Source organism: Centroberyx gerrardi, chromosome 3 (genome assembly GCF_048128805.1).
Source record: "Centroberyx gerrardi isolate f3 chromosome 3, fCenGer3.hap1.cur.20231027, whole genome shotgun sequence".
NCBI classification, from domain to species: domain Eukaryota; kingdom Metazoa; phylum Chordata; class Actinopteri; order Beryciformes; family Berycidae; genus Centroberyx; species Centroberyx gerrardi.
The window spans coordinates 24,984,557-25,001,409 of NC_135999.1; the positions used below are offsets into that span (position 1 = coordinate 24,984,557).

General features: G+C 43.1%; 2 protein-coding genes across 2 annotated transcripts in view; both read left to right on the top strand.

Moving 5' to 3' along the window:
• Positions 1–16,853, top strand: part of LOC139917216 (ATP synthase peripheral stalk subunit d, mitochondrial-like) — a 232,760-nt gene that overhangs the window by 209,791 nt on the left and 6,116 nt on the right. The gene's annotated exons all lie outside the window — the stretch shown is intronic.
• LOC139917214 (homeobox protein MSH-C-like) lies at positions 15,029–16,660 on the top strand. The gene is made up of 2 exons (XM_071906298.1): positions 15,029–15,450; positions 16,255–16,660. The coding sequence occupies exons 1-2, from the start codon at positions 15,029–15,031 to the stop codon at positions 16,658–16,660; spliced, it is 828 nt and encodes a 275-aa protein (XP_071762399.1).

Below are 16,853 nucleotides of genomic sequence, written 5' to 3' on the forward strand. Positions count from 1 at the left end.
GCACTTTTTTGTGGTAACTAATAACTTAACGTGTTAGCTTTTCAAATCTTGTAATCCATTATTAGTTACTTTTATAAATTAGAATGTTGTTACTTTTGGATTTCTTTCATATTGTTTCATTTTTTAGCACAAACTTTAAAGAAAACAAGTAGAAAACAGTGAAAAACCTGCTGTATCTCATGCAGATGGCATGCTGTTAACTGAAAAAATCCAATCTAAGTCCACTTGATATAAATGAGGTTGTCTTACTGTTTAGAAAACAGAGCAACAGTCTTGCATTACATTTTAAAACAATGATCTGCAACCCACTGGGCAGCACAAGCCAAATTGTAACAGCGTGTTTTTGTAGGTAACGCAATCAGTACTGTAACGAGTTACTTTTAATAAAGAGTAACTAACGACTTTTTAAAGCAGCTTTTCCAAACACTGGTCCCAACTGAGACACACTGATGCACTGAAAAACAAACATCCCAATGTCACAAACAAACAAAATACAAACGCTGCTCCACCATCTCTGTACTTGTCAAACTGTCAATCAAAAAGCGGTGCTGTCTGAAACTGGAAAGGCCGCCGGTGCCGAAACATCTCACTTAAGCAGACGAGGGGACCTGTCGTAAAATAGCCAATAACATGTGTTTCAAATTGGCCATTGGTTATAGATTGGTTTACAAGGCTGGCTGGTTATCGGCCCGGTGGCATTTCCCTGTGTTGATAAAGCACCAGGGAGTTGTGGGTCAATTAGTTTGCCACACCAGAAATTCCTGCAGACGGCCAATTAAGCAGTCGGCCTGCAGTCACGCTGTACGCTCTTCCTGTTGACGGCTCCAGCAGAGCTATTCTGAGCCGCCGGCATCTCCCCGCTCCGCCGGTGTAAAACTCTATTCTAAGTCCAGCGCTATTATGAGAGCTCTTTAGGAAATCTGCACAGTTAGCTAGAAATTACTTTGAAAAAGTTTAAGCATGTGTGTGTTTGTGAGCAGCTGGCAGATGGGTTGTTCGGTGCAATGTAGTGATTGTGGTTCCTAATTTTGTGCTTTTAAGACACTGGAGAGCGCACGCAAAAAAAATAAACACAACATGTAAAGAGGGCATGCAGAATAAACAAAATCAAAAAGGGTTAAAAGGAGTTCATATGTTCAAAAGGAAGAGTAACAAGATGATTGGAGTGTAGGCCAAAGCGGTGCTGAGTGTAGACAAAAGATGACAGAAGATGATTGCAGGGAATCAATTTTCCGTTCTGCTCTTTCTTTCTTCGTCACAATGGCCTCCGCAAAGCAAACCTATCTTCTGGAATGAGGAGGATAACGTTTTTGTTTTCCTCCTCGTCCCTCTCCGTCGAAAGGCTCTGGGGGGAAAAAGTGTTCATTGTCACAAGCTTTTATTATGAAGTCTTTTGTTCTCGTAAGGGTTGCAAATTGTTGTTTTTGTGACGTGACGCAAACAGAGCATGACAGTAAACACAGCTCCATTGTGGGATGTCAAGTCAAACTCAGAGGCAGAGGTTTGGAGATCACCAGACTCTTTCTGAAGGGCTGCTGAGTCATAAACTGCCGTGTGAGAGAGAGAGAGAGAGAGAGAGAGAGTCAGACAGAGAGAGAGCATACAAGTGTAGTGCTCCCTAATGTTTTGCTTTGATCATCATCATAATCATCCATATAAAGAAACACGGTTCGCTCCACACACATTTAACCTGTTTGTCTTTTATTGTGCGGTCAACATTTTGATCAAAAGACATTTCTCAAAGACAAACACCGTCATCACAATCATCGTCCGCAGGGCCGCTCCTTACGTTTGGTTCAGAAAACTTCAAAGATGGACCTGCACTGAGTTACAGACATATAATTCGATCATATTCCATGACACACCTATGAGCAGCCTGTCTGTCTGTCTGTGTGCCTGAGTGTCAGTGTGTGTGTGTGTGTGTGTGTGTGTGTGTGTGCCAGAGGCCTCAAATGAAAGAGACTTGGTTTCCCGGGATCGCTATCATCCCCCCGGCTATTACCACATGCACCAACACTTATGATCACTTATAACAAGCCTATAGACACGCCGGGCGTCAGCTGATCCGCGCCGACGGGCACAACGCAGCGGCACCCCGGGAGAATCCCCCCTTTTAAGACCAATTACACCATGGAGCCAGTGTCGTTTCAAAGGCCAACAGTAGAAGATGTTGGCCCCGATAAGGGACACATGTGTTCCATCACGCTTAATTGGAACAGGGTTTCCTGAAAAAGAAACAACCCTGGAGCAATATGACAAAACAAACAGATTTAAGGACATAACAACTGTATTTGTAATAGAACCGTGTTTCATGGTGCATGGAAATTGTTTTTTTTTTCTTTTTGTGGCGCATATTCCTTTTCAAAAAGATCTTTTGTAATAGATTCCCACAGCAGGGTCTATGTGTGAGAGAAGCTCGATATTGCTTTTTCTTTTGGTTTTTTTTTTTTTTTTTTTTTTTTTTTTTACTGGACATCGTTCTGTCTTGGAGAGCACACTGAAGGTTTTAAAGAATTACCATGACGGTAGGCTTCCAAACCTCCCCAAATCTGATTACAGGTCTGCAAAAACCACAAACAATGCCGTGGCAAGCATGTCGCTTACGGAATGTCACAAGCCAAACTCCTGCTCTCTGCTTCTTTTTTCTTTTCATCCTCATGATCTGAAGTTAAGACTAAGGACATAATTCATGTTTTTTTAACAGGAAATACACAGTACAAATTTACAGAGGAAAAATAGCTGAGCTGCATGGGAAAACCCACGAATCCTGGTGTTTAAGGAAGGTAAACAAAAAGCAGCATATAGTGGCTTTCATCTTATAGGAGGACTTGGTGAACTGCATGAGTAAAACCCATTTCAGCCATTACATCATCTTTTGTGCACTTGTGAAAGTGTCCCTTAGCAAATCATCTGAAAGCGTACAATAAAAGGTCAGTGAAAAAAGTAAAGTTTAGAAATTTTGGTCAAGACTAATGACAATGATAAGCTAACCAGGCACAGTTGTGTATTAGACACTTTCTGTTTTAGTTGTACAACACACAGGAGCCTGCTGTACCTTGATGCATAGTTGCTCCCAATCTATTCCCATGATCTGTAGGATGTATTTAGCATTTACAATTTCTTTTTTACGGGGATATTATTACCTCTCTGGCACCGAGCCCCCTTTTTGGGATCCTTCCCTTTAATGTTAAATCATGTGGACATTAAAGTCTTTCCTTGACTTACAAGACATGACATCTCTGGAAACATACAACCCAGGTCAAAGATGGAGCTCGTTAAAGGATTGCACACAACCACAAATTCAGAGAGAGAGAGAGAGAGAGAGAGAGAGAGAGAGAGAGAGAGAGAGAGAGAGAGAGAGAGAGAGAGAGAGAGAGAGAGAGAGAGAGAGAGAGAGAGAGAGAGAGAGAGAGAGAGAGAGAGAGGAAGGGGATAAGGAGAAAAAATGTTTAGTTAACTCAGACTTCAGTCGTGGGGAAGTTCTGCTTTGTAACTGGCCGCTGGAGATGAGAGACAAAGACAGTTTTGTGCAGTCTGCTGCGTGAGGCTCCCCTGTCTCACCCAGTTTATCATGGGAGAATTTTGTTTGTTATCGACAATGGCTTTTAACAAGCACCGCAAGCAATGACGGGTTCGGAGGGGACATGAATATAAGGAGATAAAACCTCAAAATAACACACACACACTGTACTTTTCTCCCTCTGATGTTAAATTAAGACCACATTTTTTAAAAAGGTCAGATATGATTAAAAACTGGTGCGTGCAACCATTTGATCACAGATTTTTTTTTTTTTTTGCTATTTTCAATGGTACCTAAGTGGTGGAATACTGGAGCTTTTTGTTGCATTCAAGGAAGAAGAAGAACATCCCTTCCTCTCCATCACTTGTATTCATACTGATACTCAGCTCTTTATAAAGTCCACCGTAGTTCCATTTTTAAAACACCTTCAGTAAACTTTTCACTTTCTCTGCAACAAAGGCATTAACTTAACAAACTCATCTAAAACACACATAATGCACGCCATTCAGCCAATGATTCTCACCTACAGAGTACAAAGCCGTCCCAAAATGACTTGTTTAGTCTTTACAGCGTCCACAGCCAACAGTCAGCCAGGCATAACTACAGCTAACTATTTGTCTCATTAACTACACTTTGTATCCCATTAAACCAAGCCAGGGAGACACTTAATGACCCCACAGACGAGCAAATTACAGAGTTAATATTGTGATCTTTAATTAGACTTTACTAGGCACCTTCGGATCTGGCAATGTTATTTTTAACTCTTATTTTTCCAAAGACATCCAACAGACAGGCTAGCTCCATGAGACAAGTTTACACATCCCATAACTGGTCAATAATCCCATTTGCTTCATGCTTTGAGTTTTTTTCTCCCTTTTTTTCTCTGTGATTAAAGGGGTTAAATTGCCCAACATCATGATGCAATTTGGGTTTTTTTAATCACCGTTTTAGCAGTTACAGCGCGGCTGTCCGATTTCCTGCAACAAAAGTGTGTAGTGCCATTAGCACGAGTAATTCCACACAGCAGGCCTCCAGTTGTGTATGTGATCCGTTCAGGACGAGAAGAAAACAACATGCTTCACAATGGAAAACCTGAGCTAATGTCCTCGATCGTCCCACCTTGTTGTGGTTGTTTTCTGGGCCAATTACATTCTTTGGACATTATGGGAGAGAAATACCCACAGATGGCATATAATCTCCTGATTCCATTGTACTGTAGCGTGCGTCTGTGTGTGTGTGTGTGTGTGTGTCTGTGCGTGTATGTCTGTTTATGCGAGCTCATGCTGAAGTTCAGGCATGTTTAGCATTATACCATCCCAAATGGCCGTGTTCCACCCCAGCCTGTGGAATACCGAAACGTCTGATAGTCCCATAAGATTTCCCAAATGGGTCGAAAGAGTTGTTGGAAAGTTCCTGCGAGGTCAGCGGTGAGTCACTGGGCTGATGGCAGACCGCTGGGGAAGTGTGGTGCGGTGCTGGGATAGCTTGCTACTGTGTCATCTTTACATTAAGACATGTCAAGGTCGAGCTTTTTAAGTGCCTCCACAAAGAATCCCCCGTTCTCTGCACCGAGACGCACAAGTCACTCTGCGGACAACCACACACTTATAGTAAAGTGTATTTTTACGTACCCAGTGCCATGTGCCAGACAGTGTGGAAGCTAACCTCACTGTCTTGGCCCGTTCCACATTCGAGTCCAAACGGGAAAGTCAAACAAGCAAAGGGAGCGCAGCAGGTCAGATATTGAAAATCGTGCGCTTATGGAGTGAAAAGAGAAATAGAAAAAAAAAAAGAAAAATTCCTGCCCTGTTTTAAAACCGTGTCTTATATAAATGGAGCCGGACCGGGTGATATCTGATAAAATAGATCAAAATTACATTATTGGCTTTTATAGCCCACTGAAAACATAGCCCAAAGGTATGCTATTTGGCAGAGAGCAGCTCGTAATATGTCTAAGAATTGTTACCATCTGGCTTGACTGCGGGGAATGCTTCTCTCTTAAAAACCTCAAAGTCAAAATGATACAAGTAAAACGCAGCATTCATAACCAGGTTGGCTTTTTATGGACGCCCGTCCACATCGATTTGGCTCCACGGTGTCTTAAAGATAAGTTGTGCTACTTAGAAGCTATCGTGTGTTTTCTTTTTTTTAAAGTGGGTTTCATCATTGGCCTCCGAAGGTATGGGACACTAGACTGTTCTGTTTGAAGCATGGTGACTCCTGCCTTAGAGAGGAGCTGTGCTATTTAAAAAGTTGTCGCTTTGTCTAAAAAAAGTGACTTTCAGCAATGCCCTCCAAGCGATGGCACACTATAGAAGTATCCTAGTGCAGAAGAGAATGGTGACTCATGCCTTAAAGAGCAGTTGTGTCATATTTCTATTTAGTGGGTCTCATCAATGCCCCCCCTAAAGTGCAGCATGTGATATAGAAGCCCTCTGTCTGGACAAGAGAATGGTATCCCCTGACATTTTAACCCCTTTTTCTGAATTACACCCTTCTAATCGCACTCCTGTACGCAGTTTCAGCCCCCATTACCTTATTATGAGATTACAATGTCAATGTGCTTAGAATTGTGACAATTACAGTAAGTGGCGGAGTAATTTTCCATGTTAAATGGGCTCTTTGTGTACTATGTTGCTGTATATTCCCCCGGACTGTCATAGGTTGAAGGAGGGCATTCGGGCATTGAATCAAAATGTATTCTCATAGATGCAATAAGTTACGTGTGTATACAGATGTACGTATATACAAGAACATGGGCCCACATGCACGCACACATGCATACACATACATACACACACACACACACAAAATCGCATGTTCACACAGTAAAGCTGGAATCCCTGTATGTGTGTGTGTGTGTGTGTGTGTGTGAGCGCTGAGGCCTGTGGCATATGAAACATGAGTCCCTGTTTAGCAGTGTGAACCATGGGGGAGAGGCAAGGGGGCGGCTGTTTTCTCAATGCCTCCTTGACCTGTCACTATTGATGATGTGTGTATGTGCGTGTGTGTGTGTATGTGCGTGTGTGTATGTGTGCGTGTGTGTGTATGTGTGGACATGCTTTAGTGTGTGTGTGGGGCTGTGTTGTGCATTTGCGTGTGTGTGAGAATCCGGCAGACATCTACAGGGGGACAGCCCCCCCCCCCCCCCCCCCCCCCCCCCCCCCCGCCCCCCCCACCTCCCCACCTCCTCCGTCGATATCCTCTCATGTCCCCCCCCCACCCCCCTCCTCCCCCAAACACCCCCCCTCCTCTTCCTCCTCCTCTCTGCCTCCTCTCCTCCCCTCTCCTGGCGCCCCGGTATGAGAGAGAAAGCTGTTGTTAATAAAAAGTTTTCAAAGAATGGGATGAAAAGGGAGGTGAAATTGAGCGGCCCTGGCCGTATTATTTCTTCTCCGTATGGGAGCTGGCCTCTCGCGGGCTCTCCGACGCTCTCGGACCGGGAGGGGGTCGCTGGCTCGGTGACCATTACTGCCCCGGGGCCAAAGCAAATGATTTGCCTCTCTGAGGCTTCAAAGGGGAGCAATTACACTTAAGTAACCAAATGAATAGATAGCCCAGCTTGGCAGCAGTTTGGGGGAAACAGTGGAGGCCTTTGAGGGAAGAGGCACCACACCTCAGGAGTAATATGTAACAGCTCGCATCACAGAAGAAAAAAAAATAGAAGAAGAAGAAGAAGGAAAAAAAGAGAATGTCCTGCCACTGAATTCAGGAGAAAAAAGGAAGGGGGTCATCAAGTGCTGAAGCCTGCCAAAACCAAAACAACAACATGGTTCAGATCGGTTTACTGGAGGAGTCCAGCCATTTTGATGGCTTTTAAAGTAGTAGTGGCATTAAATGAACTGTAAGCCTCTGATATGCCTAATCCAATTACTGGCCACTTTGGCAAGCAAATCACATACAGTATACTTAACACAGTATTATGGTTATGTGATTTGGGAGAAATTGAAAATGAAATTCGTTTATATTTTATTGTTCTTCAGATGATGAGTTGAGAAATGTGTTGTATTGCAAAATTACCTCCATCTCTGTTGATTTTTTTTGATTTTATGATTATGAAAGCTGTGTGCTGTGCTTTAGAAAAGGTGGATTCTCTGTGGCATATCTGATAAACACAGCATCACTCTTTGTTTCTATGATACCTGGGTTTGTTTAGAAATATGCTCATTATACACAAACTGCAAAATGATGGGTGAATGTCTTATGTCCATGTGGGCTGGAGACCTAGAGTGTGTGACGCTGAAATCCAAATCATTACGGTGCTGAACTCAAAGTATGAAGCTGCATGTGTAATACAGTGAAAAACACTGATTGCAATCTTGAGAACCATTGCCATTCTGTGAGTGGCACATAGAAAGTCAGCCTCCCCCCCTCCGATAAAAGACTTGAAAAAGGCCCTATTGAGTGAAGTGGAGACTGGGAGTTGGGTAGGGGAGCTCACCTGTGGAGAGGAGTCTATAGCCGCATAGAAGGCCCAACAGCTGCCAGGGTTGTAAGTCTAGGCACCTAGCAGAGCCGCAGAATGGGAAATGCAAGGCCCTCTTTCAATGCACTGCCACTTAGTAACAGAAGGCATGTGCCAAACTTGCAGAATGAGAATGAAAACTCCCCCTTTGGAGTTCACTAAATATCAGCAGCGACTCTCTTTTTTATCCCCTCCCCTCTCGCCCCCCTCTCTTTCTCTCTTTTCTCTCTCCTTCAGTCTATTATAATTCCTCCATAAAAGAACAATGGTTGACTGAAAGACCCCCAAACCACAGAGATATACCAACAATCGGCAGGGAGAAGGATTAAGGGGGGACTCGGCTGAAGTGTGGAAGCCATCAATTACTGAGGGCCTAAAGTTAACATCCCAGCAGGATATGTGCATTAGAATGCAGATATAGGCAGGCTATGGGCAGCAGATGCCTAGCGGAGCGGTCAAAAGAGCAGCCTGAGCTCATAGGAGGACATATGCAGTGTGGGAGACTTTTGCCTCTGCTCCCTTGCCTTGGAATCTACAGAAGAATAGAAAATTAAATTGAATGATGATTGTAGTAGCGGCTCAAAAGAGCCATTGTGTGGGACAGACTGAAATTATGGGTTCGAAATGTGACAAACAACTGACATCTCTAATGGATGCCAAGAACTACACGCATGGCTGTGGTTCAGTCTCAATAAATCTCACACATCAGCGTTGAGATTGCCATGGATCTGAAGCAACAGGGTTCGCCGCGGCAACAAGTGGCCCTATCAGCTTCAGTCAGGTCCCAAACGCACCGTGATTCCACCACATGCGCTGCCCTAACAGGATTTTCCCCCTGTCCGCATCTCTCTATTCTGGCCGCTCAGCAAGACTCAGCCCTCTGGGCTTCCTCGCACTGCTAATTTACACTAGCCCGCAGGCTACCTTCACAGTCAGAACAGTGCAATTGTATTTTCAGGCTCATTAAGCAATAGCACAAAAAAGGGGAGCGTTTACCCCCCATCCACTTTCCCGTCCACCCTCTGTTCAGCGGGAAAGAAAGGGGAGTAAAGAGGAGATAAAAGGTGGGATAGAGGAATAGAGCAAAGTGCTAAATTAAAGTTGTGAGGCTGTATCAGATTGTTTGTGTTTACCACAGCAGCAGCCACTGCTTTCGTTCAGGAGCTGGGAGGAGGACAGCCTACAGTCCCTCTCAGTCTTCTGAGAACCAATCCGGCTGCTCGGTAGCAGCCCTATTCAGCATAAACCCATGCTTGTTTGTTTGAAAGGGACCCCGCTTTTCTAACTTCCCACCCATTCCATTGTTCGACTTTTCACGGGGAGGACTTTGAAATTGTAATCTCGGGACATTCAAACACACACATTTGTTCTGACTTTTATTGCCTGCAATAACATTATTACTATCAGACAAGCATTGCCTGATTTGGATCTACAGTGCACTCACACACTTTGACTTCAACATGGCTTTGTAAAACATTTTCTTATTTTTTGTTGATTTATTTAACCTTTATATAACCAAGTCTTCCAATTGAGATAAAAAAAAAAAAAGAGGAGACTGGCTGAGAAAGCAGCATCAATGACAAACAAAGTTGCTATCATACAAATAATGTATGCAAAAACGGAATTAAAATCACATACTATATAAGGTATGCACAAATTTAAATGTAACTATATCTCAAAAGGAAAGAATGGAAAAACATAAATTTGATCGACCAGCCCAAAAAATGTATCAGTTACTGCCAGTAAATCTATTCAGTGAATCTTTCAATGTTGAATTTTATGAAAGAGCTGTGCTATATAATATATATTTAACTGGAACCAATTCTCAAAAAACAACAATACTTCCTATTTCACACATTCAGACATGTGAGTTCAGGATCTGGTGGGAAAACTCATTTTTGAGGAAGTGCACAAGCAAGTCAGTGAGAGAATTAGTGTCATGTCATTTTTCATTTTAGTAGGGGAATTTTTTACATAATGTGCCAATTTCATCAGTTATTGTTTTTACTGGTGTGAAAAACATAAAACAATATGCTATATTAGGATTATTATTTCGATTTCCTTTTCATAATCATAGAACAATGTGGCTGGAAATATTTACATTATCTGTCATTTAGTGGAACCAGATTGTGTGAATGAATTCATAACGGATAATCTCACTTACAATCTCATTAAATTTGATGATGAAAAGAAACTAAAAGAAGAAAATTGGTTGCAACACATTTTATTATATCCTTTCCTCACACTCCATATTTCAGCCAATACATTTTTATGATGTGAAAAAGAACATTTCATATAATATATACCAAATTGCTGTAATTTATACAATAGTTACTGGTTTTGGCCTCACTTGGATTTCAAGCCAACAGTAAAAGAGAAAATTGATGCTGCTGCCTAGGTTTTTCTCAAATATACTGCATCACAACTTTGGCTGCTAAGAGTGTATGAGATTGTGGCGACATTCTTCGGTTTGTGAATGAGACCACAGAGCAGCCACACAAACTTCCTCGTCCCCAGTCCTCAACCTAACTCGCCCACTCGCATTGTCTCTAGACTTTCCTCAAGAATGCTGATTTCTATGGCCAAAGGCAGGCCAGACAAAATTGCCAATTGCATTGTCACCTCTTGCGGTTTTTCTCTATTGGCAGCAGAGTTCAGGAGAAACCCTCTCAAGGCTCAACAAAAGCATCTGTTTTTGTAAATGCTGGAGTGAGAAACAGCGTTATGTAAAGGACAATGCTGATGTTACTTAAAAACATAACCATCAGTATGTGCAACACAGTATTGCCCCTCATTTGACCAAACATTCATTTCAATTTCAATTCAAATTCTAATGGAATCAATCATGAAATCAATAATGTGTTTAAGTTTGAGTCAAAAATGGCAGCTGTAACACCGGAGCACACTCCATACCCTGATTGCTTTTTTATAGTCTGAAAAGAAGCTATGATGAAGGCCATTTGCCTCCTTCACTTCAGCACAGCAAGAATATTTCTCTCATTATCCTGCATTCAAATACAGGGCGCTCTGATGCCACAAGAGGAAGTGGCTTTGGCAGAAAATGCTAAACTAGCGTTTAACTGCAGGACTGAAGCTGGTCTGATGTGGATTGGATCAACTTGTTAAGTCAAATGAAAGGTCAAGATATTTTCCACAGCGCTGTGCAACCCGAGGCACTGCTATTTAAACTGCTCTTAAATGGAGAGTGCCGTGCTGGTCACCTTATGTGAGCGAGGCAAATAAGCCCAGAGATGTAGAGTGAGGCAGAAAAAATTCAAATAGAGACAAATTTACATGATTACATGGAAAAGTAGATAGTTACCTCTTGCTTTCATGGCAATGTGAACTCTGAATTTCCCCCCTAGGTGTTTGGTTCTGGTTCACCGTTTCTTACATCACTGCCTAACATCTAATCACTCAGACTTTGGGCAAATTTAGCAGAATATTCCGGTCTCCGCCTGCCGGTTTCAGACATGAGAAGTGAGAGATGCTGCTGAGGACGGCGCTCACTCGGCCCCCGTCTACTTTCTGTCATGTCAGCAAAAGTGTCCATCTCCTCCAGGCCCGTACCTACAGCTCTTTGTGCCACTGTCAACACATCTCACAGGTATTGGGTTCCTCGACTCCCTCACTCTTCTAAATGATCTGTTTGTTTGTCGGAGGGCCTCGCTACAGCAGGGAATTCACACATTGTTGGTTTTAGACAGCCTCAGCTCACCTGGACTCACACGGAGTCGGGGTTCATCCGTTGGTAACACACCATCACCGGAGGAGAACTGGCTCGATTCATTTAGAAATGGATTGGATCACTCTGAGTTAGGGATGGGACGATATGCTTATGTCATGATACGATTCGATGCGCGATATGGGGTTCATGATTTGATACAACCACGATACGACGTAATAAATAAAAGTTCAACGACAACAAAGTCTGACTGCGCAGAATTATGTTTATTTCTGAGCCACAAATCTTTCTAGCGATGGCATTGGCTCGCTAGAATGTAAACAACAATTTAAAAATGTCATTACAAAGTGCAAATGATATAATTTGGATGGAGAGCTTGTGAAATTGTGATGGGCAAGCTGTCTCATTTCTGATTACTACAGTAGAATAAAATGGAGCTAATATCACGATTCATTTTTCTGCCCCACCATACGTATTGTCACATTTTTGTATGCCGATATATTGAATTTAGATATATCGTCCCATCCCTATTCTGAGTCTCGTATGCATATGATGATTCCAAAATGTACTAAAATCACATTTTTTGGGGCTCTGGTGAAACGTGTGTCACGCGTCGCTCGTTTAAAAAGCATATAAAGTGAGTCTCGCTTTGTTTTCTCACATGGCTTATCGTGCCTCACCTCGGCCCTTGCGCTTTATGAACTGGCTTAAGTGGTTTCATGGAAGCATGAGAGTATTGGAAATGGCCCCCGTACATACATGTGAAAAAGTTTTCATTTGCGGTGCCAACTAAGGGGAAAGTGCTTCCCATCGAGCTCACGCCGGCCTTGAAGGACAGATCTGCTTTCAAACTCAGTAACAACTTCTGACACAGTTCACTCGCCTGCATGCTGTTACAGAAATGTCTTTTGGGGTAGGGGAGAGGGGGCCAAAAGCTAAATACACTGGACAAAACACCAGGGGAGGAGAGGCGACTGTACTTCTTGTGTAGATTTATCTCTGGGTGTACCTGTATCGGATGAATCTCCGTATGAGTCTGTGCGCTCGACGGCTTGACTCTCATCCCCTCCTTGCACGACACTACGGAGATTAGATAGAGCGAGGGGAACACGGTCGCTGGGGTTTAAACCCAAACCAGCTGGGTGACGAGAGGCCCTGGTGTGCGAGGAGACAGAGAGTTAGTTTGTCAGATAGGAAATGAAGGAGCCAACTCAACATCAGGATCTACTCAAGCCGAATGATCAACCAAAGTTGTGCTTCTTACCTGGGCGAGGGGTAAACTGTTCTCCGCACCTGGGGGTTTTCAAGAAGCTGGCCATCAGTGAGCTCAAGAAAGCTTTTTGTCAATAAAACAAGCTTTTGTCTGCTGTTGTTTCCTGGAAAAAGGCAATCAACAATTCCTTAAAATTGAGCCCATTTCAAGTATTTGAGTTACATGACAGTCATATGTTATGACACAGGGTCATAAAAGACCTCATGGTTCCTGAATGACACAATTCAAATAAGTTAATTATTCATCGTCTAATCCAATTAAGATGCATGTTTAAGTGTGAAGAGGGCTGATGATGTAATTTGTGGAGCAAAATAGCGAGGGAAGATGGAGATCTTGTGTTCCTGGATCAACCACAAGCTATTTTCTCATTGGCAACCCTTGAATGCTGGGTTAAACCAATTAAGATAAAGACAGATCAATCTTCTGAGCGCCATCCCCTCTTCTCTTCTCACTTAACCAATTCTTAATTGTGTATTTGATACTGCTGATGACTGTCATGCTCTCAGTGGGGTCTTGGGATGGGTTGGACTGATGATGCTGCGGAGGCCATCTTGTGCCGCTGACTGTATTTAATGTGGGATCAGGTTAGAAAAGCAGACGTCGATTGTAAACACCATGAAAGAGTCTACATCTCTCTTAGCAAAGTGACAACATTCTTGCAGGGAGATAATTATTAAGTTACAAAGAAATACCAAATGTACTAAAATGTAATCCTAAACTGACTTGAAATCTAACGCACAAGGAAGTGTCAGTAAAGTGAGCTGTGTTCATTATAGCAGGCCATACTCTTGGTCTGCAAGCATGCATTGCTCATAAGCACATAAACAGCAGACCACATTCATTACTGTGGAATAATTAATAGTTTCATCTGCTGCAGACTTTTCCCCATAAAGATGGTTCTTTGTTGGAATTCAGATAAGACTATTTTTACTTAATTAAACTATATTGCTTTTTTCTCCTGCTCTCAGAAAAAAAACAACAACATTCAGGCCATAATGGTTATAGAATGTTTGTGTCATTATTGTTATTGTGGTGTTATTATTTTTCTAAAACAAAAAATCAAGCAACTCGCCCATCATCCGTTTTAAAAGCTAGACGTGAAACAGTTAACTGTCAGAGCCTGCTTCCTTCCAGCTACATGCAGTGGACTATGAAATATTTCGAGGACAATTGGTTAAGTGGAGTTAACCGTTGCCTTTTCTCCCTGAGGTATCTTCCTTTTTGATCCTGCCGAGCCTGGCGCCTCCCAAAACACAACTTGTCTGGCTTATTAAATAGTTTGACCTGGAGAAAAAAAAACGCCTGTTGCTTCTCAACTGAGGCTATTGTGGGCCGAAAAGGGCCCATGACAGGCCTTAAATTGCTGTAATGCTGTGTGACCAACAGTCATACCTAATCAATTTCTTTTCTCGTTGCGCACGTCTTCTATATATTTTTGTTTTAAATTCTATTGCGTTGCTTATGTTTTTTTTATTTATATAAAATGTATAATGAATTTCTTAAAATAGAAATCTTCAATCTTACTAATTTTCCATGCTACATCTGGCGGGTCTCTTAGTCTGTGGAATAGACATATTAGAGCCAGGCTTTCCCCAAAAAAGACAGCATATGGCTGTTTGATAAAAGTGTTATTCTGATTTTGACTGTCATTCTTTCGTTTCTATCCAGCTTTACGGTGGTAGTAATTCAACGAATGGTACCAAAGAGAAACCCGGCTAATGGATGTAAATGGTCAAGAGAGTCCTCCCCACTGGTTAATTGCGCTAAAATTGGTCTACTTTGTGTGAGCCATCAATAGCCCCGCGCCGCATGGGGTCTGTATGATTAACTTCTCCTTCCTTTCAAAGGCCTCTTGATGTCCCCTTGGAAGGCAGTGAGCCAATCAACACCAGGGTCGGAGACGTCATGAGGCCAGCTTGACGAGCTGATTGGTCGGGCCGGGGAGGGGGAACAGCCCCTGTCCTTTTATAGACGACCCCGTCTAGTGCGTAAAGCTACTGGGCACCGCTGACAGCGCGGAGACGCATTGGACACTATAGTACACCTCACCGACTCCATTCCGCTGAACGGGCCAGACGGAGGTGCATGGCCCCATCCCCTTGTATAATGATGAATCCTATACAGGGGTCGCCGTCCCAAGACGCCAAACAAGTTCATCAAAAGGAGGAGACGGACACGGAGGGCGAGGAACTCCAGCCTAAAGATATGACAACCGAGAAAGGATACAAACCGCGGAGCAGCCTTCCGTTCAGCGTTGAGTCGCTGATTTCCAAGAAGACCACCTGTCGGACTTCTTACTCTCCCACAGATTTAGGTCTGGCCCTGCCGAAGCCCGCGGCGGCGCAAGGCGCACAGTTCTCTCCAAGGACTTTTTACGCGGAGAGGAAGGTTTCCGCGGAGAGCTCGCAGAGTGTTTCCAGTAGTCCGAGCGACGACAGTCCGCAGTTTTGTGAGAAAGATCAGAGCACTTGGTTCCAGACGTCCTCCTTTTCTACTCCTCCTCGTAAGTCCGTCCCTCTGCAGCTCGCACGGCTCCGGAGAGTTTTACTCAACAAACAGCCAAACAAAGGAAATAGCATTCACTCATCATGTCTAGTGTGAATAATCGCGACCACAGAGAATATTTATTGTTATTGCAGCTGCACAAGATAAACCGCTTATGTTGTTTCCCCTTGTTGCGTCAAAGCAACATTGTGCTGTGGCTCCACAGACTGTGCGTAAATACCTTCCCTGCGTTTTGCCTTTCACTAATCTTTTACAAATACTACAAATGTATTATGGCAATGCTATTATACAGTGATAATACTGTATTGTTCTCTGCCAAAGTGCGTGTAAATCGCATATTTGGCCGCATAGGGCGTCTTTGCCAATTTGTTCTTTCTTACATTTCGGAATATGTAAAAGAAAAACATTCGCCCTCATTACATTTGTTACCTTCGTCTGTATATGTTTGAGGATGATACGATGCACATCTAAAGGTTCTGGGTATATTATTTCCATCTGTACATCTGTGGAAGATAATGTGTTTGCCTTGCACGTCTGAACAGCCAGTGATGCACACTTGCACATCCGCTTCATTTGTAAACAAAGACGCTGTATCTTTATTTGCTGTATTATATTCATTATGTTCGGTTATTGTAATTAGGCTACTGCTTTATAATCTTCAGTACTCTCTATTTCTCTAGTTCAGGCCTATTTATATCCTATTCTATCCTTCTGTGACGACCCACATTTCCCATGATGATCATTAAAGTTTCATCTAATCTAACCTAAACATTTTTTTTTCTTTGTTGTCTATCCCCCATAGGGAGCACAAGTCCAACTGCGTGTACTTTAAGGAAACACAAAAACAACAGGAAACCTCGGACGCCCTTCACTACCTCCCAGCTGCTGGCGCTGGAGCGCAAGTTTCGGCAGAAGCAGTACCTCTCCATCGCCGAGAGAGCCGAGTTCTCCAACTCTCTCAACCTGACGGAGACTCAGGTCAAAATATGGTTCCAAAACAGGAGAGCCAAAGCCAAGAGACTGCAGGAGGCCGAGCTGGAAAAGTTTAAACTGGCCTCCAAGCCCGTGCTGCCCGCCTTCGCTCTGCCGTTCCCCCTCGGAGCGCACATGGGCTCTCCGACGTGGGGACCAAACGCCTTCCCGAGGCCCAGCCTGCCGGTCCCGGGACTGTTCAGCGGACCCGTCACTTATGGGATGTACTATTTGTCTTAGTGTCCCTGTGTTTTTGCTTTTGAGAACATAAAAAAAATCTTGCTGTCTTCTGATCATGGTTGCAATACACTTATGAATGAGGATGATGCATTTTCTCCATCTAGGAAAACCCGTTTGTATTTTCATTTGGGAGTTTTAATATGGTTTTAATTTTTCCTAACCTCCAGCACAAAAACAAATTAGAATTTGGGAC

What these genes read in the sequence shown, in the direction of transcription:
- LOC139917214 (XM_071906298.1), top strand. Translation starts at nt 15,029, where the DNA reads ATGGCCCCATCCCCTTGTATAATGATGAATCCTATACAGGGGTCGCCG. An exon ending in TTTTCTACTCCTCCTCGTAA is followed by an intron (nt 15,451 to 16,254) that starts GTCCGTCCCTCT and finishes CCCCATAGGGAG; the next exon opens with CACAAGTCCAACTGCGTGTA.